This window comes from Sebastes umbrosus, chromosome 18 (assembly GCF_015220745.1).
Source record: "Sebastes umbrosus isolate fSebUmb1 chromosome 18, fSebUmb1.pri, whole genome shotgun sequence".
Classification (NCBI taxonomy): Eukaryota; Metazoa; Chordata; class Actinopteri; order Perciformes; family Sebastidae; genus Sebastes; species Sebastes umbrosus.
The window spans coordinates 20812354-20836137 of NC_051286.1; the positions used below are offsets into that span (position 1 = coordinate 20812354).

At 43.4% G+C, this 23784-nt stretch overlaps 1 protein-coding gene across 3 annotated transcripts in view; it reads right to left on the minus strand.

The window, feature by feature from the left end:
* Window positions 1-4904: 4904 nt before the first annotated feature.
* bcl11bb (BAF chromatin remodeling complex subunit BCL11B b) overlaps window positions 4905-23784 on the minus strand; it is a 32268-nt gene continuing 13388 nt past the window's right edge. For all 3 annotated transcript variants that reach the window (XM_037751030.1, XM_037751029.1, XM_037751031.1), the window contains exon 3: window positions 4905-10055. In XM_037751030.1, the coding sequence (XP_037606958.1) occupies window positions 7984-10055 (2072 nt within the window). In that variant the 3' untranslated portion in view covers window positions 4905-7983. The remainder of the gene's footprint in view (window positions 10056-23784) is intronic.

A 23784-nucleotide genomic window follows, 5' to 3' on the forward strand; every position in this document is an offset into this window, starting at 1 on the left:
GCGAGGACAGGCTTGACTACTGTTGGCCTGATATCAAGAAATACCTGATGGGTCCCCACACTCATGCCAGGACTCATTTATGAAGCATGAGGCTGTCAACAGCTACCTTCAGAAATAAAAGCTGGGAGTCACACTCTCATTTATATTGTTTTGTAACTATGTATTGTGTGGTACTAGCAGTCATCTCTGAAGTAACATTTTGGAAGGAGTTTTTAATCAATGCACTGGTATAGTAGCACAATGTGAAAATGTTATTTGTCAGATTCGGATCAAGATTCAGCGCCTACCATCTATCTGTGTCTTGTCTTGCCCCGAGAACGTTAACTGCAAGCTAGAGAGATTCCTCACTGACAACATGATAGGTATTTCTTGAATTTCAACCATAAAAACATCAACTCAGAGACCTTTAGACATCACACTCCAACTCCAGTTTGCATTCCCTCTTATGACTGAACAAGACTAGGTGGAAAAACTATGGCTGGTGTTTGGTCAATGTGCTAAATTGTGGCCAAATAGTTACAGGTATAGTCAGTTGTAGTGTCTATAATGTGAATTACTGGATATTAAATCTTCATCTGCATATTTCTGTATTGGTCCCAGTAATATTTGTTCTTAAAGTGTACTACAGTGTAGCGTGTCATATGACATGGTTAAAGGTGCTAAATACAGAATTGTGAGCATTTCTCTTACCTCAGCATGGTAACAGTGAGCCAGTGGCTCACAGCTAACAGCGCTTACAGTGATTACCTGGGGGGGAAGCAGAGGGTGGGTGCTACGCTTTCACAACGACGCTGTCAGTAGGGAAGGCGTTATCAGCTGTAACCGCCGTATGAGATCAGTGCAGAGCGTCAGCTGCGAGCTAGCCAGTGGGGCATGCTCACATGCACGAACATGCACTAAAAGAGAACCACTGTGTTAACTATTCCTGCTTGGGACATAGTCGTTACTCGCTCCGGAGTTAAACCTCGTCACTCCACTCAGTCGGTGGAAACAAGACACGGGAAACCTCTGTTGGTCTTGAGGACCTACGGTAGCCTAATCATAGACAAACTGACACCTACACTGTTCATTTACTACCACACGACAACTTTACTGCTAATTTCTTCTCTGCTACGATCGCATCCACTGTCACTCTCACTAGTTCGACCACACACTCACACTACGCACTGAGCTATGCCTCTTATAACATACTGAGGTGGAAAGAGTACTAGATTATTGTACTCAAATAAAAGTACTAAAAACAGAACTTAAAAGTTACTTTAAAGACATTTTACTCAAGTAAAAGAGAAAGTACTTGTGTTGGGGAGTAGTGAACAAACTATAGTTTAACTACATTTTGCAGTAGCTTGCTGGCAGTTCCTTGACCAGCCCTGCCCGCTTTTTCTTTCAATGCATTCGTCAGGCAGCCACCGCCACACACTTGACCTTTCACCTTTGGGTAGTGCCTGCATGTGCAAAAGGGCGGGCATTGCTCTGAGCTCACACAGCGACAGCGCCATCATCTTCAGCAAGTTGAAGACTGTTTTAGTTGTTGTTGTTGATTTACAAGTCACATGTTACAAAACTGACGAGTAAGACAACAGGCCCATTTTTTTAGACCAGTGCTCAAGGCAGTTAAACGTTCTAAAAAGGCGCAAGTTAAAAAAAAATGTAGTGGTGTATTATTGTTATTATTATTATTTGTATTATTATATTTACTTATTATCATCTATTCAGTGGCATTTTTTGCTGGCATGTGACTTTTTTTTATTATATTTTGTTATAATGTGGCATGTGCATAGTCAATTTGATCATTTTTTTCCTAAGTAGCTTTAATTAACCAAACTAGATTTCTAGTAGTGTTGCTGTATTTCAACCTCTTCCAGGGTAAAGTAGGCTAATTGGTAGCTTTCAATAGCTTCCCCAACACTGAGTAAAAGTAAAAAGTAGGTAGGCCTAGTTTAAAATACTCTGAGAGTAAAAGTTACTGCCTTACATTTCAAAAGGGAGGGGGGGTATTATAGGATACTGTTAAATTAAAGAACATTTTTAGGCTACAAAACAGGCTAGATTAAATGTCAATTTAAACACAGGTGGAACAACACCAGCAACAAGACTCCTTATGTCCAAACCAACAGACAGGCACTCTGCAGTCTGTGCATAAACCTGCTTATCAATTATATAACTATACAACTGCCTTCCTCAGTGTAGCCTCACTCATATAAACCAGGAAAAAAGAGGCCAAACTCAGACAATTAAACAAAAAGGATCAACAATAAATAAAAACGAGCTATGGATAAACTTTTCCAACTTTTAGAATCAACAGTAGAATAAAACATAACCAAAACATGGACATGCATAAACAATATAAACTCTGCTGCTGGAGCCACTAACACACAGCAAAGGAGAGACTGCACAGTTTTTTTACAATAATATATCACATGATTTTTTACACTCTGAAGGGTGCACATCCAACTACATTGCTAGGCAACGATGTGGTTAATAAAGTTATCATCTGCAGAGTTCAGCAGATGTGTGTTGTTGTACCAAAGAGTAAAGAAGCACAGAGTTGAAACTCTGGTGGTTGTTTTTTTTGACAACAGCCACTGTTGTCAAAAAAAACACTGTTGTTAAAACGCTTATTATATTTATAATATTTAATAATATTCCACCATTATACCATTTTGGTAGAATATGACAATAGAATACAAATAATGTTTTACTTTTGTACAGCACTTTTTCGCCAGATGTTTACTGGCATCCGGTAGTCACTTTCAGTCCATAATGGCGGATGCGTAGCTTTGCTGCTGCGCACTGACGTTGCAATGGAGCGAACAAATGAGTTTCACTTCTTGGTGATATACGTTCTTTGGTTGTACTCACGTGTCTGAACGGCACCCTGCAAGTCCTCCACAATCTGCCCCAGGCTGTAGTCCCAGTATAAACAGTCCACTTGACCTGTCTGGTCCCATTGCACCTCCTCAAACTCAAAACGTTTCGTCTCTAACAGCAGGAAGTCCTCACGCATCTCGCTGAAGGTAGAAGTAGCTAATCCACGAGCATGTTAGCATCACATGCTAGCTAGACCCTGCCTGCTCCTACTGTAGGCTACTAAACATCGTCAGTGTGTCACTTAGCATGCTGGCTGGTTGCTACATTATATTAATCATTACTTAATTGAACTCGGCTGTTGCAAACATGTATAACGTATTATTTCCGGTGTGTCACCTGGACCACGTGGAGCTCTGCCCTCCTGCGGCCGCAGACAACGCTGCATCCTGCAGCCGCTTCTTCTTCTTCTACGTTTTGTTTAATTGCAGGTGGCAACTATCATTAAAGGCGCAGGTCAGCGATCTAATTTGTGTCCGTCAACAGAGCCATTTTAGGCAAAAATAAATAAATAAATCTGTCTGGAGCCGTCAAAACATTTGCAGTGAGGTATGAGACCACATTGAGGGGAAAAAAATTAAGATTTCGAGAATAAAGTTCACAGCTTCACAAGAAAAAGTCATAATATTACAAGGAAAAAAGTCATCTTATTACCAGAAGAAAGTTACAACTTTACGAGAAAAAGTCATAATATTACGAGAATAAAGTCATAACTTTACGAGAAAAAAAGAAAACAACACGTAAAATTACCACTACTATATTATTATACATATATATACTAATATTATGACTTTAATCTCATAATACTACGACTTTTTTCTCTTAAACTTCTGACTTTATGCTCATAATATTACGACTTTTATTCTTGAAATCTCAGATTTATTTTTTTTCCTCAATGTGGCCCTAATACTCCGTCGTACCGTCGTACCTTTAGACCTACAACAATGATGAATACAAATTTAAATGTAATTAAAAAAAACAGTTATTGATTTCAACAATATTTTCAAAAAATCCACAGTGAGCCACTGGAAAGGTGGTTAAAGAGTGTCTCCGGAGCCGCAGGTTGCAGACCCCTGGTTTAGGGGTTCTTGACTTGAAAAAGTTTGGGAACCACCGCTGTATACAGTATAGGATGATAAATATCTTTTCATAATCTCTAAATTCCACAATATACAAAATAAATAATAGGGAAAATATAACAGTTTCTGTTTGGTTTGTGTATGTTTGGTATAGTTTTAATAAATGTCATATCTTTCTACCTCCTCTTTTGGGAGGTATATGGTTGAGGAAGAGTTGTGATAAGGGTTGCGTTAAGGGTTGGTTTATATCTACTTTTTAACTCCAGATGGATATGTGGGTTGTAAATAAACTTGGGGATGCTGTTCATATATTTAATTTGGGATGTAAATAAATCTGGGATAGTTTATATATTATATTATATTATCATTCTATGATATATGAGTTATTAAAGGAAAAGTGAGAAAGGGGTAGGGAAATATAAGTTTTACTTCTACCTACTCCTTTTCGGACACTATTACTCTTGTTTTGTTTGTTATTATTTTTGTATCTGTTTTTCTTTATTTTTATGTTCGAAATAAAGTCTTTCATTCATTCATTTATTCATTCTAAGTTTAAATCCTGCGTGGGTCAGCAACTGGTAGCTGGCAGTAAAAACAAGGTTCCACACCCTAAAGCCAACATCAGATTAGGAGTCATACTAAATTATTAGCAGCGGTTTCTGATGGTTTGCATGTAACCTTGTTGATAGCATATAAATGCATGATTCACTTGTGTGGGATGTAAAATTTCCAAGGAATGCTGACTAAAGTTCGTAGTTATTTTGGCTCAGCTGCTTAGAGAAGTTAATTAAAAGAAAATCTGTTTTAACAGACAAGCAATGGGCAAGAATAGTGGTATGGCAACAATAGAGTTTTGTAGCTGTACACTAAAGCTATTATCTATCTAGAGCTGTTCCGATGTTATTAGTCGTGGTGGTAGAAGAAAAGGAAGGTGAAATAATCAGAATGAAAAGTTACTTCAATCATAGAGCAATTGCAACATTTATTGAAGTGTTGGCTTTCTTGTATTGATTTTTCAACACATTACAAAAATACATATATGTTCAAAACAGCAGATGTGTACTGTTCTGAAATCACTTTTTTTTCCACAATGATGCACTCCCCCCAAAAAAGAACAAGGAAACTATTTTTGTACAAAGAGTGTAAGTGAAAGTCGTGAAAAGTGAGATATGAAAATGCATTTAAAATTACAGTTGTAAGTGCCGTCACAAGACCTTCAACCAACCATGAGGAAAAAAACAAAACATAATGTTCATGAATGTCTCAGAAAATTGATTTGGAAAAGGATTTCCGCACAATGCATTAATGCATTCCCCTGCCGAAGGTTCTTCCTTTAGGATCTCATTCTTGCATTTATTTTTTTTTTAAATCATTTTTGTTTTACATCCATAGAGGATAGCTTCACCAAACCAACAACAGGAAATTCTTTCAAAAGAAAAATTAAATAAAATAATAAAAAAAAACAGACCAAAAGTCAATAATGGCACCACTCTTGATAGAAAAAAATAATAATCTGGCATGATTCTGCAATATTACATTTCAAAAAAATTGTCTTCCCATACAGTGAACAAGTAATCATACAGAAACATGAAGATAAAATCCCTCCACCAGGATAATCATACAAAACTGCTATGGCATTCAAAAAACATTTGAAAGAACATTGGAGAAAACAATACTTTATTATCATTTTTAAACACTTACACAGAGTATTTCATTAATGGCGTACTTCAACACTGTAAACATATTGTAAGACTGAATGATTTGGATCTCTGTCAGGGCTCCCATATCCATCGTTTGGATGGGATATATTTCATAGTTGTATGCCTCGATTTGGCTGAACTGAACTGAGTTTCCTTGGAGTGAATACACTGTGCGTATACGCAACGGGATCTTGATTTTTGCTCTCATGCATCGACATGTGCAAGCGAGCCAAAAGCAGCTTCTCGTGTCAATTGTTAAGATATCACTAACTTATGAAGAGCTGCTGTGGCCTCAACATCATTTCCTTTCTAAAAAAACACAAAAGGAGGATTCAAGATACAGTATAATCATTTTTTTTTTCTATCGAAACAAAATGGCGCAGATAAAACCTGACAATAGGGCAGAACAGCAGGTCAAACTCTCAAGTGAAGATGATTGAGAATTGCAGCGCTAAAATGAAAGATGTACTCTCAATCTCCTTTCATGTGGCTTCGCCATCTCCCTCCCTCTCACGCTTGCTCTGTCTCACTCTGACGGTCCGTTATAAGATGTGGCCGGTAGATTTGGGTACAAAAAAAAAACACACTTTTCATATGCTTCCAATTTCATTTGAATGACTCTTCTCCCTGGCCAAGGTCTTGCTCTCTCTCTCTCCCTCCATTTCTTTCTCACACTTCTTCATTTCTCAGCTCCAATCTTTCATTCTTGCTATAAGAATAGCCCCTACTCAAGGTCGCCCGGCCATCCCCCCCATTGCAGCTGTGCTCAAAATTATCATAACTCATATATTTTTCTCTCTAGCAGATTCATTTCAGGATGAACGATGCAGAAAATAAAAGCTGTAATCCCCAAAAGTCACGAACGTGCACACTGTCTCAAAATCTGTTACTGGGAGTTAAACCCGTATCGCTGTGTGTGTGAGGCGAATGAACAGGGCTTCCTTTTAAAAAGCCGCTCTAATGCATGAATCTGAGCTAGTGAACTGTGAAAAGACGCCGTCGGAGAGCGAGGCTTAGAGCACGCCGCGGAGAGGAGAACACACACGCTAACACATATTGATATGAGTTTCATTTGGAACCATTTTGTGGATCCTGAGGGGGACGCAGGAAGTCGACCCGGGTCAGAGAGAAAGAGACGCCGCGGCGCAAAAGGGAGATGGAGAACGATTCAGAAAAGTGTTACAATTGTTGAAGTAGCTTTTAGTTTAACAAATTGCCATTGAGTAAGCACACGTGGGATGGGGGAGTGGGGGAGATAACCAGGTGGGGTCTGATAAAGCAATAATGAGTGGTAGTTACACTTAGCATATACTGTGGATGATGCAAGCAGCTGGTCTTCTGATTGTTTAGTTTTAGGCCGTCTTTCACGTACAGTCGGGGCTACTTTAACATATCAAAAAAAATATATTTACAAACCATAAACAGGACTGTTCTCCTTCTCACATTAATCACAAGTAGTCTTAACTTATTCAACATATTAAATATGGTATTTTAATCCTACATTGGGAATGTACTGAGCATCAGTTTAAAGGTACCTCCATTAAGTGCAACCTTTATTTACGTCCTGACTGACCCGAGGACAGCAATACAGTAACTGCATTTTGAAATTATTCACATGCCAATATTCAAAAAGGACAAATTCCCTGAATTAATTTTAAGTATCAGGTCTAGATATGGTTGGATTTTTAAAATCCAGCACGGTGTTTTATTGTCAGGCTGACATTCAGTGCTTTAGGCCTGTATGAGGGAGTGGATTGTAGTCCGCTGCTGCAGTTCATATAGAAAACAATTACTTTAAAAAGCTAACTGCTTTGCACAATTTTACTCACACATGATAATAAGCTTCCTTAAAGGAGAAAAAAAGAAAAAAAAAGGAAAATTTGTATTGTGACTTCTTCCCGCATTTTAGAAAAAAAAAATGTTTTAGCACATTTCAAAACTAACTCCATATGAAACCCCACAAAGATGTACCTGCACATGCCAAATATCATTACAAAAATCCAATAAATACAGAAATTATTGCACAGTAGAAAGGCTCCATGGATTCCTAACTGATAAAATCCTCAGACGGTTTGCCAAGAAACACCGAGTTGTGCATTCTAGACAAGTTCTCATTAAAGTTTCCCTTTGTTTATATTCTCAGGTGGCAGTTTCTGTGACAAGAAAAAAAGATGAACATCAATCAGTCTCAATTTTTTTGTAAGAGAGAGAGATTATCCAGCCAAGCCCCATAGCTGAAGGAGTGGTTATAGGGATTTTGTGTGTGTGTGTGTGTCTGCTTTTGTGTGTGTGTGTGTGTGTGTGGGTGTGTGTGAGTGTTTGTGTACACTGTATGACTAATAGTCGCTGGCTTTATCTCTGTCCGCTTCCTCCAGTTTGACCTCACTGGCCATCAAATGTTCGCCATGCCACTTCTTCATGTGTTTCTCCAGCGTGCTGTAGACGCTGAAGGGCATGTGGCAGATGTCGCAGCGGTACACCTCCTTCCCGAACTGCCCGTGGGTCTTCATGTGGCGCGTCAGCTTGGAGCTCTGGGCGCAGGCGTAGCTGCAGAGGTCGCACTTGTAGGGCCGCTCGCCCGTGTGGCTGCGTCGGTGCACCGTCAGGTTGCTGCAGTTCTTGAACACCTTGCCACAGTACTCGCAGGTGTCGTTCCTCCGATCCTTTGAGCTCGGGGGCCTGCCGGGTCCGGGTCCTCGCATGAGGTGAGGGGTACTGCTTCCGCTTCGGCCCGAGGCGCTCCCCCCTTCCATGAGCTCCCCGGGCGGGGTTGAAAAACGAAGGCTTCCTGTCTCTGAGGAAGAGTGCTCAGAGGAAGTGGCAAACGGCGACTGGCGGGAGTCTGTGAATCCCAGGAAGGGTTCTCTGATGAAGTGGCGTGAAGCGGCGTAGCCAGCCAGGAGCTGAGAGTAGACGTTCTCCGGGGAGATGAGGGGTAAGGTTGGGGGAAGCTCCAGCTGTTCCTTCTCTATCTTGATCCTCTTGTTGTTGGAGGGGTTCGGGCTGGTGATGGGGGTGGGCCGACGCTGAAACAGCCCGGGGAAGGAGTCGGCTTCGGATACGCTGATCCTGCCGTTCATCACAGGCCTCTGCTCCACCTGCTCGTCTCGCTCTCTGTCCTGCCCCCTCTCGTTCTCTCTTTCTTCACCCCTCTCTCCGCCGTCTCCGTTAGGCTGTCTCTCCAGGCTTCTCTTGTTAGGGTTAAGTCTAAGGTGATTGTCCAGATGGTTGTACGGGTGCATGATGCTCACCCCGCCACTGTCACTTACTCTATCCCCACTCAGGGTTTTCTCCCCGGGACACTGTCTCGGGCCGTTCTCCCTGTTCTGGCTGAACTCCTGGGAGTCCTCACTTAAATTGGAATCTGGCCGACTGCCATTCCTCAGTTCTTCCTCCTCTTCCTCTTCCTCCTCTTCTTCTTCCTCCTCTTCTTCCTCTTCCTCCTCATTGTCCATCCCCAATCCTCTTGAATTCCCCTCCCTACTCTTCTCCTCACCCTCTCCTCCGTCTTCTCTGTTCCCCTGTTCTGGGGAGCCACTCATGGAGCCAGACTTGTTGTGCATATGTGTCTTCATGTGCCTCTTAAGCTTGCTGGCCTGGGAACAGGCGTGATCACATAGATGGCACTTGTACGGCCTCTCTCCCGTGTGACTGCGTCTGTGCACGATCAGGTTGCTCTGGAACTTGAAAATCTTGCCGCAGAACTCGCAGGATTTGGATTTCCCCGGGGTCTGGTTCTGACTCTGGGAGTCGGGAGGGCTGGAAGAACCGTGTCCTCCCTGAGAGGTGGGCGGCTGCGGGGCGTAGGTGAGAAACGCAGGGGGCTTGGCGCCGGGCTGGAAAAGCGTGGGACTCAGCAAGCGGTGCATTGGTGGCACGCGATTGGGTGAGAGTGGAGGCGTGGGCCCGCCGTTATTGGTCGTGTTGCCCGCCAGTTCTCTCAGGCGCCGGGAGAAGTCCATTGAAGGAGGCTCCATGGGGGTCATCCGCATCACCCTCTCAAAGGCACTGGGGTGCTGGGAGAGCAGCCCCATCTCCTCTGGGCCCAGCCGCTCTAGAGGGGGTCTAGGGGGCGGGGGAGGGCTGAGAAAGGGCGGCGTCGCAGGCAGCCGGGTCTCCATGTACCCCGGGGGAGGGGGGTGTTCCCTGAGCAGGGGGGCAGCCATGCGGAGGAGGTGGAATGGGTTGTTGGTGTCGCCGAGGAAAGTGGGGAGAGGGGAGCGGGGCAGGGCGTCGCCGCACGGGGGCGGCGGCAGAGCCATGCGCGGGGTGAGGGAGCAGTTCATCGGGTGGTGGTCTAGGTAGATGCGGATGCCGTGGGTGTGCTGGGCGTGCTGAAGCAGGAACCAGGCGCTAGTGAAGGTCTGCTTACAGGTAGTGCAGATGTAGCTGGATGGCTCATCTTTATCTGTGGGCCAAGAGAAAGAAAACCACTGTCAGTATGATATAAAATCCAAATAAAATATGCTAAAACAACATGTTATTAATTAATTCAAACCAACATATTACTTTACTTTCATGTTTATTAACAACCTGTGTGAACGTGTGTGGAGCAAAATTTGAGAACATACAGTTATATTAATTCTCTGTTTGTGTCTATGTATGAGGGCTTTGTCTACGTGTGTGTGTATGAAATTTTGAGTGTGTGTGTGTCTACAGGCTAATGCAGATGGCAGGTACTGCCCTAAGGCCACGACACATTATGCTAATTCTAATGTCAGCTAGGCTTTAATATACAGATCCATCTCGTCTACTCTGTCATTTCCATATGGAGACAGGGGAGGCAGCAGTGGAAAAAAGCACACCAATGGGGAAAAAAGGAAATATGGAAGAGGGGGAGGGAGGGAGAGAGGGAGGGTGAGGTGTGGCATTAGAGAGAAAAAGAGAGAGACACACAAAAGGAGAGACAGGAGAGGTGATGGAGATGATGTGTAAACAGTAAAGACCCCTCCGGTCTTAACACAGCATCCGCAAGAAATAAAGCTCTACGTCACTGGTGTAATAACAACTACAGTAAAGGGATTTGGTGTGACTGCACACACACACACACACACACACAAACTCTATGTCACTCATTGACAAATTGCCCCTTTAAATGGCATGACTTAATAATGCCAAATGAATCTATCCGTCACCATGGCACGGCCCTGTCAGCCCGCTTATGAGTCATAAAAAGAGCCTCGGTCGGGACTCATCTAATGCAACACAGGCTAGCGTCAAACACAGTCTTGTGTTTGCTTGCGAGGCATCTGCATCTACTTTATCATCAGGCGGCTACCGCAAGCGGAGTCACGCTGGTACGGTGGTCCCAGAGCTCGGAGCCCGGAGGGGGAAAACAAAGACGAAGTAGAAGTTACTTTTGCCCAAAGTCTTATGTGATCAAGAGAAGAAGAGCCCTTACAGGAAGATGGCTGCCTCAAAGCCACCCATTGTCAGGGAATGTAAAACACACATGCAGACACGGATACATGTGCGGCAATATTCTCTTTTCACTTTCCTTCTCTGTCTCTCTGCAGCACACACATCGGCACACACACACACACACACACACTTTGTACCGTGCAGAACAGATGAGCCAAAGCTGATGTTGGATCAGTGTCTAGTACAGGAAGCTGATTTGGCGGTGTGATTGGTTTGGCTTTCCCCAGGGGAGACGGGGTCAGAAAAAGTTAATGAGGGGCTCATTTACTGATTCTGTCTGTTTTTTCTCTGCTATTAGCGGCGCTCTGGTGTAGCCGTCACTCTCGCTGGTTTGTGTGGGGCGGCACATGACCTGACTCCTGCTACTGTATGTGTGGACATGTATGTGGATGTATTTTTTGCGCTTGTATGTCTGTGCGTTTTCTGTGTGTGTGTGTGTGTGTGTGTGTGTGTGTCTGTGTGTGTGTGTGTGGGGCGAGTGGCGGGCTGCCTGCCCGTGTTTAGTTTGGCTAGGCTTCACACGGCCGCTTGGCAGCGGAGAGCTGGACAGCTTAACAGCTTGGACGGGGAGAAGAGAGCGAAAGAGGGAAGGGAAGAGGAGGAGGAGGAGGAGTGGGGGTAAGAAGAGAGGTGGAGGGACTTTAAGGGCCAGACGTGCTTGGGCACACATACAGTGACACACACATAGAGAGTATTTACATGCCCCCGGGGAGCAAGAGGGGTCTATAGACTTGGGAGCTGTGTAATCTCATCAACACACGGGGATCAATATGAAATGAAGATGTGAGATCGGGAGAGGGATTGATGATCTCTCTCAATTTATCAAATTGTGTTTTTCTTCTTTATCTGCATTTTGGTCCGCACACATGGCCTCATCAATACATGAAGCACCACCCCCACAACCTTCCACCCCACCGTCACCACTACAGCAACACATTTGCATCTTGTCATATCTTACACAGCCGTGCCATATGCTGTTAAAGGAAGCGTGGCGGCTAATAGAGTGGCAGCTGATGGCTGCTGCCTAATGACGGCCAAAGACAAATTTCATCAACTTCCCAAACAAGCAAGCAGGCGGGGGGAGGGGAGGAAAACAGAGGGACGGAAAGAAAAGAGACTGGGATAGATAGATAGATAGATAGATAGATAATCACATGTAGTTTTGGGCAAGTCATAGTCAAGTCAGCACACTGACACACTGACAGCTGTTGTTGCATGTTGGGCTGCAGTTTGCCATGTTATGATTTGAGCATATTTTTTATGCTAAATGCAGTACCTGTGAGAGTTTCTGGACAATATTTGTCATTGTTTTGTATTGTTGATTGATTTCCAATAATAAATATATACATACATTTGCATAAAGCAAGCATATTTGCCCACTCCCATGTTGATAAGAGTATTAAATACTTGACAAATCTCCCTTTAAGGTACATTTTGAACAGATAAAATATGTATGATTACTCTCCGATGAATCGCAATTAAATATTTGAATTGATTGACAGCCCAGATAGATAGATAGATAGATAGATAGATGGAGAGATGGAGAGATAGAGAGATAGATAGATAGATCCTCCATTCTTTTCCTCTCACACACACACACATACATTTGCACACATGCTGGGAGAGTGTGAATGTTGTCGCCGCTCGGTGCTCCAGCCAATAAAAGCCTTCATTAAAGAATCACGGTGGGCCGTGTCATGCTTCAGTTTGTGGTAATTACAGTCGTCTGCCTGACACGCAGGCAGGGACCCCTCCACTGCTGACCGCCAAGGTCAACTACCAGTTAGAACAGTTACATTCTCCTCTCCGCGCAGTCACTGATGCTGGACCTAATCGGCCAATTTACTCTGGCACGCCATATGCACACAGACACACGCGCGCACTGACACACACATTGTTCAGTGAGATGAAAGGTTAAATGAAACGGAGTCACAGCAGGATTCTGTAACACAGTGCTGCATTATGAAGTGAATTTTGCCGGTGTTGATCATTTTGCTGCTTGCAAATGCTATAGCGTGATGTCGTTCACTCAAAATAGTCTGAATCTTTGACTTAGCGGTAATATTTCTACCCAGGTGTCCACCCATGCATGCAGACTTTCCCATGAAACAGACAAACACAATGCAGACTTGAGACCAGCTTAGGAGGGCAGCTCTTTGTCCTGTGCAACAAAACAAAGGGCTAAGGGCCAGGAGGCCTGGAGGAAGTTATTAAAACATTGGCACATGCATGGAGCTGAGGTGGGCCAGTAATAATGCGCTCCTTCTCTCCTGGGTTGGGTTTTTTTTTTTTTACTAAACCACCGGGCCAATTAACCCAGTCTTCAGGGACTGAGATCTGAGCTTTACATCAGATTTTATTCTTTCCAGATTGCCTTTTATAGCCATTATTTTGCCTTAAAAAGTACAAACAAAATGCCAGTGAATGAAGGGGAGCCACGGTATTGACTGTTTGCATATGGCCAGTGTAGAAAAGTTGGTGTGAGCTTGGCTGGGGTTGGAGTAGACACCAGGCGTATGGTGCAGACATGTGGATTTGCGTTTAATTTAGGAATTCACATATGCCGTCCCCTCCAGCCTGAGTTTGATTTATGTTTTTTTCGAAGCATGAGCTCCCTCCATTTACATTACACTTACAATTTGGGGCCTTTATCAGATGCTCTAATCCAGAGGGACTTATAATAAGACCACAGAAGAATAACAAGAATCCACAGGCTGAGCCTTCGAGAAGATGGGCGAACTGGAGCTCCTCAGCTGACAGTGAACAGTGAGGGGATGGTAATGAATGCTCGCCAATGCCAAATTAACTCTCACAAAAGCTCAAATCATAATTGAAAATAAGTAGCATTTGAACGCCGGCCCGCCAACTTCTCTGGATTCATTTGGCACAAGTTTGGAGTGTGTAGAATAAATGTTCCTTAAACAGAAGACAGGTTGTTAACAAGGAGGCGACTGAGGAAGTAGATGATGTGCTACAGTTAGATGTCACGTGTGTGTGTGTGTGTGTGTGCTGCAGCATTCCTGGGGTTCAGGTTCGCCGTGCACCGCTCCAACATTCCATCAAGGGCGACAGAACGCCACAGCGACAGATTTGCATACAGAACAAAGCCGCCCGCAGGCTAGGCCACTGGGACACAAACCTGCCCCTGCAGCCCCTCCCAAACACACTCTCGCAAGCGTACGCACGTGCACGCGCGGGCACAAGCCCTGGGAGTATGTGTGTGTGTGTGCACCTGTCAGGGGTTAGCTGACACCTCTGCTGCTGGCAAAGCAGCTCCTCATTAGCATGGCTGTGATCTAGGGGTCCCCAGGGGTCCCAGCCTCCTCACCTCGCCCCCCAACACCACCACCGCTGCCACCCCTTACACCTCTGCTCCTCTCCTCCTCCTCACATCTCCCATCCGTCCCTACTGCTCCTCCTCCTCCTCCTCCTCCTCATCCTTCAGTGCTCCGCTCCCCCTCTGCTCTGATGGCTTGTTTGTCATGAAGGGGGGCTAATCAGGAGGCCATGCAGATCAACCTCTGTGTGTGTTTCAGAGGGCATCGGGAGCTCGCTCGGTAAACTACGACCTCGGCGAGCAGCGGCCGACATATGCAGTTAAAGAAAGAGAGAGAGATGGAGGGACGGAGAGAGGGAAAGAGACTGTGGAGGGTGGCAGTAGCAGGCGGGGGGTAAGGCTCTCACACAGTGTGACTGGCTCCATGCTAACTCAAACCAGCTTTGGCCTGCTAACCATATACATCTGGATGTGTGTGTGTGTGCGTGCGTCTGCAGCCAATATGACCAGCTGAAATGCCTGAGAGAGGATTTAAAGAAACAGTGCTCCTTAATGCGGGACACAAAAACATATATATTTTCCCTAACTCTTCATTTCTCTCTCCCTGTCTTCCTTTTCTCTCACGTACACACTGTACACCTGTACAAGGTATCTGGGTGCTCCACCCTGACCCTCATGCCTCCTGGGATGCGGGTCAAATGAACAATAAAAGGGATCAGGTATCTCCGACAACTTGATCACATGGCACACACACTGAGCGAGTCCAGCTGTACAACAATGCATGAGTGGAAGAGGCTCTCATGTACCGAGGGAGCACGTTATACCGCGAGCTATCCCAGCTAGGGCACAGGGGACGCGTTGTGAAAAAATAACTGGAAAGACCTCTCTGTCAGTGAAGAGCTATGACTTTTGGCTCGGCTTCTAGGACAAAGAGGGAGGGAGAGAGAGGGAGACAAAAAAGAAGGAGAGAGAGAATGAAAAGAAAAAGGGAGCTCCATAAAGTGCATTAGCTAAGCTCTCTGTGGCATTTCTCTAAGCCTGACTCATCGCCATCAGCTCCTAACTGGTCCCAGCGCCTGTATTTGTGTGTGTGTGTGTGTGTTTTGGGGTATATGTGCGCACACTTGTGGGGTCTGCTGTCTGTCATGTGACGCTGACAAATGGATGACACTCAATCGTGCCTGTGGTTGCGAGAAGATGTAAGCGAGAGGAGCAAGATGGAGGAGAGGATGAAAGAGGGTAGAAAAGGGGAGGGCGGTGAGAGAAAAAAGGGGAAAGCAGAAAAAGTGGAAAATGGCAGGCGGTATGGGAAACAGAAGAAGAATTGCACTTTGTTTTTCGTCATCGCCTGCATTTACATTTCCAATAGAATTACATTTTAATTTCTCATTCCATCACTTTACCATGACGCAGCAGCAGGGAAAACAGACGCCATATTGGGGAAAAAAAGGAGGCAATGGCGTCACCACTAGGGCTGTGTATTGGCAAGAATCTGACGATACGATATCATGACACAGGGGTTCCGATTCAATATATTGCAATATATTGCAATATATTGCGATACTGTAAGCAAGGTGATATATTGGGATTTTTTAAATCTAATTTTAGGAAAACTGTCATAGTATAAAGAACACACCACCATATGCACAGTCGCTGTAAAATCCAACATCATAGCACTACTTTGAGAGGACACATGCACTGAGAGGGCACATATTGACTGAGTTCATCTTTGCATGTAAACTACTAATTAAAAATCGACAGTGTTTTTGAGAATTGATACAGTATCACAAAACGTAATATCGCAATACTTGATATTTTCAATATTTTCTTACACCCCTAGTCACCACTTGATAGAACTGTAGGGGTACAAGCATGCTGAATTAAAGGATAAATCCACCATTTATAAACAGAATAAATACAAGGTGAAATATTTGAGAGAAAAGGTCCCCGCCGATGCAACACACGACCGCGAAAACACCAAAATGTTTGGATAGGTGATGGCGTCGAAAGACAAAAACTCAAGCTGCTTTGACAATGAAATGGAGGCCTGACTTTGTGGACTCACACAGTGTTTGTTCGAGGTTTTACATCCAAATGAGCTCCAGTCATACCCCTCGGGAGCTCTCACTTTGTCCAGAAAGTCAATTTCCTATTCGCTGGCAGTGAATAGGAAATTCGACTTTGACATGTGAGTGAATTCTGTTTTGTGGGTTTATTAAATTTTTCATCGGATCAATCATTTTATGCAAACAGCGGGTAAAATGTATTGTGTTATTCTTTTGAATGTTTTTGCCTCGAATGGTCAACTAAACCAAACTGAATTAGATGGAACAAAAGCATGGAGGTGCAGTGCTCATCTCAACCTGTTATAAGCATGTGTCCTTTTGCAAATTCCTCCAAGGCTGTATGTCCTGCAGTGACAGGTCACATGCACGATCAGTTTACCTTTCGTCTGTGTGCAAGAATATGCAAATAAATGCAAGACGAAAACAAGACCTGACAGTTATTTTGTGTCTCTGTTTGTGATGTATGTGAATGCATTTGTTTGCATGTATGTGCCTACTGTATGCTCATTGTGTGTATCTACCATTCTGTGACAGGGCGCTATATTCTTTCAGCAGTAGTAATGGTCCCCAGCTGGCTTTTGCCCACTGGAGCCAAGCAGCCAGTCCCACTTAACTAGCAGCCCACAGGAAAATACCACCGCGGCCCTGAATGAAGCACACAGGCCCTTCCAACCCAATCAGCCCGCTATAAAACTTGCCCCTCACATGCTTCAGACATGGCGTAGAGTGCATTCCAGTGATTGGGAAAGAGAGGCCGAACATTCATGATCTAATTCACCATTATCCCACATTTTCTCCAGTTTAATATGTAGCTGTGGCTACTTAAGGCTATGAGAGGCTATTTTCCTCACGTTTGAACACAAAGCAGCGGCTGTGAGAGGGTGCAGGAGTGTTGCATCATTTGACACCAGTATACAAGCTATCTAATTAGTGTTACCTTCCCTAAACAGGAGTCACAAAAGGGAAGAGTGTTAAAAAATAAAAACGGACCACAGATATTTAGGTCTCTGCTGTGCTCGATCTTGGAAAAGAGGCTGTGGAGCTCATTTTGAAAAGCAGGATGTGGGTATGTGATATGCTTGGAACTCTCGAAGCAACCGTTCGATGTTTTGGTGAAAATGTTTATTCGCTTGCCTCTTTCTCTCTGATGTTTGTCCGTTGAATGTAAGGCTATATCCGGGAAACTGGTAGCCGAAGTGTAAAGACGGGACGTTGTGGTTTTACAGGGGTTTCGTGCACCGGACTGTTTCTTGCAACGGAGCGGTGACTTCCTGGAGCCTTGTTCCGTTGTTTTTACAACTCAGTTTTTGCACGTGTTTAACAAACAAGAGGGCTGTCACGCCATTAAAATATTTAATCGTGATTAATCGCATGATTGTCCATAGTTAATCGTGATTAATTGTACATCTTTTTATCAGTTCAAAATGTACCTTAAAGGAAGTATTTAATACTCTTTTATTTAATACTCTTCAAAAGGGTATGGGAGTGGGTAAAAATGCTTGCTTTATGCAAACATGTGTATATATTTATAATTGGAAATCAATTAACAGCACAAAAAAATGACAAACATTGTCCAGAAACCCTCACAGGTACTGCATTTAGCATAAAACATATGCTCAAATCCCAACATGGCAAACTGCAGCCAAACATGCAACAACTGCTGTCAGTGTGTCAGTGTGTTGACTTGACTATGACTTGCCCAAAACTGCATGTGATTATCATAAAGTGGGCATGTCTGTAAAGGGGAGACTCATGGGTACCCGTAAAACCCATTTTCATTCACACATCTTGAGGTCAGAGGTCAAGGGACACCTTTGAAAATGGTCATGATAGTTTTTCTAAACAAGATTTAGAGTAAGTTTGGAGCTTTATTTACCCTCTTTCGCGACAAGCTAGTATGACATGGTTGGTACCAATGGATTCTTTAGGTTTTCTACTTTCATATGATGCCAGTATCTTGAGTCCACTACAACCTAAAATAAAAATCGCAAATTGCGTTAAAGCGTTTAAGAAATTAGTGGCTTTTAACTTTGACAGCCCTAAATACAAGTAGATATATGTTAGTATATGTTGTTATCAGTGAGCTTTAGAGATGATGGTAGGTGGATTTTGTTTCCTTTGAACAGAGCCATGCTAGCTGTTTCCCCGTTTCCAGTCTTTGTGTTAAGCTAGCTAACTGCTGGCTGTAGCGTCATATTTACCTCACAGACATGAGAGTGGGATCAATCTTTAAATCTAACTCTCGGCAAGAAAGGGAATATTTCACAAAATGTCAAACTTTGAATCATTTCATCTGTAGGCTAAAAGGCTCAAGTTCCACCTTCATGTAGCATGTAGCGATGCTATCTGTGAGACGCTCAAACTATTAAAAAGAAAGACGCATGGAAATTAATTTACCGTCTCTTCCCACTAATAATAAAGAAACTATGATCATATATGATCAAATGAATCCACAGAATCAATTTGAGCTTTTATATACGATAAGGTGTGACATGAGACTCTCTTTGTGTTTCCCCTCCGTCTATCTATTCCTCTCTCTCTCTCATCTATAAGCGCCTGTTGTGATCCGGTGAAGGCCGGCGGCGCAACATTATTAACATTGCAACGGTCATGTCTCCGGGTGAATTCTGTTCCCTCTCATGTGTCCTGAAACATACTCAGGTGTGTCTCAAACCGTCTCTTGGCTTGTCTCGAACATCTAACCTGGAACATCTAACCCCTCCCTCCCCCAACACACACACACACACACACACACACAAATGCAGACATGAACATAGATTCATCTTTCAACATACACACCCAGCATATACGTGTGTGTGTGTGTGTGTGTGTGATGGGACTGACTTTGGCCTCAGGCCTCCCCCTGTAGGTTCCGTGTGGCCTCTCTCTCTCTCTCTCTCTCTCTCCCCCTCTCTCTCTGTCTTTCTCTCTCTCTCTATGTCATTTCTTTCTTGTTCTCTCTCTGTCTTTCTGGCTGTTATCACGCTGATACATTTCCTGCTCCTGGCACGGCTCCTGCATAGCTTATGGTTAAAGAAAGCTTTCATCTATCCAGTGCCTTTAGGATACACACACAAACACACTCACACCCACTCTCTCTCTCTCTCTCACACACACACACACACACATCCAAGCACTGGTACGGGCCGGCGCTGCCCCGCCAGACCACAGGCCCAGACAAGCTCCGCTGGCACCAATCACCCTGATAACATCTCAGGCTTTATTTCATTTTGGCTCGCTGTGTTCGGCTCTGGGAAAGACACTGAGAAGAGGGCTTTCTGGAAAATATGAATTACAGCAGTATATACGGGGAGAGTGTAGCCCCTTAACCTTGAGCAGTTAACTCCCCTGTCTGCAATGCCATCTATGGACATGACAGTGCAAGCCCTCTTTCATCCGAGGAGCAGACCAGAGCAGATGTTTCTTCCCTTTTCTCATACATGACAGTGTGTTTTTGTTTTTAGCTAAAGTGAGTAAAAAAAACCCCAAAAAACATATTTCTAGTGAATAAAGCCAGGAGGACATTGTCAGCATCCTTTCATTTAAAGTGCACTGTTTACACATATATCAAAAATCCATCCATGCAAATAGTTTGGCTTTTTTTTACCCAGGTTTTGAGATTTTCGTGTAATATTTCTGTCTCCACCCATCCATGCATTTCTGTGGTGCTAACAGCATTGAAAAAACATGTTGGAAATATTCAACATCAATGTGTCTTTCCAAATAAAATGTCCCTGGCGCTCCACAGGCTGACCTCGCTGTTAACAGTTTACACTGCAAATGGAACTACCAAAAAAACAAAGTTCCTGTGTAAATTGAACAGTGACGCTGTTTCTGGAAAGAGATGTGGCTATTTCAATTTGAAAATGTTTTTTAAATGCCTTGTATTGTTGTGGAGGTAAACCAAACCTCAAATTTTTTGGTTGAAGTGATCCTTTAATATTCCATTTTTTTTCCACCCTTCATTCAACTTTAACCACTTACAGGAAAAAGCCACCGTGTATAACAGAATACTATATTGTGTACCAATATACAATATGTTGTTTGTACACTAAATATTGTCCCTGGCACATCCCTGACTTACATCTAAGTGACGAACCGACATAAAGGCAGCTTACGTTCATCATGTGTTTGTGTCTAGTGTTCCCTCTCGGAGTAATTGCCGGAGACAAATAAGTGGATGAAATAAGGGCAATCGTAAGTGTACCATGAAAGGCTTTCAATATCTCTTGCGGTGAAGCAGCCAGTAAAAAAGGAAAAAATACAGCCATAAACGCCGTCTCCTCATTTTCCTCTCCCACAATCCCACCCAATCAGAGCGGGACGCTAATAAGATAAGAGGAAAAGGAACAACAACAGTGTAGCAAGTAGGATTACCCGTGTCTGACTTGCTAACAAGCGCCATCTCTTTTCCTTTTCACAAATACTAATGGTAGCCCTTTTCCCCTCCCAAAGGCAAACACGCGTTACTTTTCAATGGAAAAATGTGAGTGAACGCCCCGGTCAGAAAATCTCCCCATTTACTCCTGAAAGGGGCGTATTATATGTTATGCACTAATGTCTGGCAGACAGCGTAATAGCTGAACACACGCAGACACATGAGGATTTTATCTGCACCGCCGTCATTGAAGGAGAGAGGGGGAGAAAGGTGTGCATGTTGCTGAGCAGGTTCTCCTTTGGTCTTGCATGCATGTGCATTCAGAAAATGTACATACACATGTAATTACAGTAGGTTCTTTATAAAATGCACAGCATTACTCAGCACTGATGACAGCACACCTGTTATCAAATGTCACTGCCAGAGAGGAGAAGCGAAGGGGAAACTTGAATAACTACAGTGCAAGCAATCAAATTACCTTGATTATAGCTATTTATGCAAAGAACATAAACACATTCAACAGATTCCCCACTGACACAAGACAACTTATGGTCCATGGCAGCGAGACCATGAAGTTCACATCAGCGCTTCGACACAAAGCGTGCGTGTTTGTGTTTGAATACCGAAGCGCCATCACCACTCGCCATGCGTACAGCGGGGACGGGGTGTGAGGTTTCTAATGCCTCTTAAGTAAGGCTGTTAAGGAGCAAAGAGTCCACACATCTGGAAGACACAGTCAGTCGGCACATGCTGAAAGTTAGCGGTGGCGCTCGCAGTCCAAATTAGTGGCGAGTTTTATTCCCCCGCTGTGGTAGGAAAATATCAAATCTGCTGCCATATGAGTGCCATAAAGCTGGCTGTGGAGCGTTTGATGCCTTCATGTGGGAGCCTTTAAGCTGTGTGTGTGTGTGTGTGTGTGTGTGTGTGTGTGTGTGCGCACGAGTGGTGGGAGATGCAGGCCTTAAATGTGAGATGGGAGTCATTGTATGCATTCCGGCATGCACACATGTTTTTGTGTGTGTGGCTCTTATCTGTGTGTGCATGCATTTCTGCATAAATGTACTTTTTTTTTTTATATATGTGTGTGTGTGTGTCAGGTGGCTGTGGCGGTGTGCATGTGCAGCTGTGCCATTTTAGCAGCTCTTATAGACCCAGTTGACCCTGCTGGATATAGCAGACAGACAGACACAAGCAGAGTCAGACGGCCCCTGGGGTGGTCCTGTCTGAGGCGCGGTGTTATGGGCCAACAACTCTAGGGGCCCATACACAGGCAGGGACACGTATACTGTAATTGCACACACACACACACACACACACACACACACACACGCGCACACGCACACGCACACGCACACGCACACACGCACACACACACACACAGAGAGACGTGTATGTAAACCCAAATGCTCATAGATGCTCAGAGACATACAATTGGTGAATTAATGACTGCAAACAGACATTTATTTTAAATTTGACCTTCATTTTTAAGGCCTAAGCTTTCTTTTGCTGTGTATTTCCGCAGGATGACCATCACTGCTGATGTGCTAATCTCAGGAAATCTTGCTCTTTCACTTTAGAAATTGCAAAATGACAAATAAGGTTAATATTTACGTGCAGTGAATTAGTCACTTTTTTTGCTTCAACCAGTGCCTACAAGTGGCTGTGCAGAGGTGACTGCAGCTGTTTACACAGAGCGAGTCACATGCAGCATCCTGCAAAAGCACGTGCAATTATGTGCATGCAAATACACAAAAACAAAATGCATAAAATGGAAATGACTGTTCTTGGATGTAATTAACTCGTTTTCTTTTTGTTTAAACTGCAGAAAAATGTTTCAAAAATAAAATTCAGCCTGGTTTGTATATGGCATTGCAGTAGGAAAAAGTATTAAATATAAACCTTTAAAAGGAGCATCCTCTAGATAGATAGATAGATAGATAGATAGATAGATAGATAGATACCAACTACTACTTTAAACTAGATAAAAGAAAACATATACAATAACAATAGAATTAAAGATATGTCTCTGCTGTGCAAATTGAAAGTAAAATATGTGTTAATTTGCTAATTTAAGAAGAATGTGTGAACTATTCTATTTATCAAGCAACGGTATTGTCTATGAAGTCCAGTAAAATGTTGACATTATCAAACATATTTAAATACCTTCAACATCACCATATCTTGTCTTTCACTTTCTCTTTTTCTTTTCCACTGTTGCAGCTTAAAAGTGCAAAGACACGAGAAGCAGATACGGTATTATGAATGAGTGTGTGTTCATGTTATTTAAAAAAAAGAGTTGTGTATTCAAATGGAGGAAGGCATGTGCTCCTGTTTTTTTTTCCCACAGAGGAATTAGGAAATATTTGCCACTCACAGAAACAGGAAAAAATGCACCCACACACACACACATGAGAAAATGAAAATAGACACACATGCCTTACAGCAGACACAAGATAAATTCCCTGGCAAGCATTCAAAACACTCATGTAAGAACACATAAACACAAACGCGCACACACTGCAGCAGAAATGCAAAAAGCATGAACACACTTGCAGGCACACACACATACACACACCATACACACACACACACACCACTTACACAACTGCCACCATGTAACCCCTAATCACAACCCCAGAGCTTGGACATCAAATGAAGCAAGTTTAAAAAAAAAAAAAAAAAAATCATCAGGAGTAATTAACGCATTTTCATATGCAAATGTGATTAATGCAAAACTACAAAGTCATTATGCAAATCGACTTTTCCTTGAGCCTCTGTACAAATATTCGCAGCTCAAATCAGGGGATCAGTCTCGCCATCTTTCCTTTTTTTATCTTTTACCCCTCTCCCTCTCCCTCTATCTCTCTCTCTCTCTCTTGGAGTAGAGATAATGCGTAAGTAGCATGTGAAGTTATTTCTAACTCACACAGTGTGTGTGTTTTCATGCGATGGGCCGGGGCTATGGCATTACGCCGCCTGCCTACTGATTACTGGC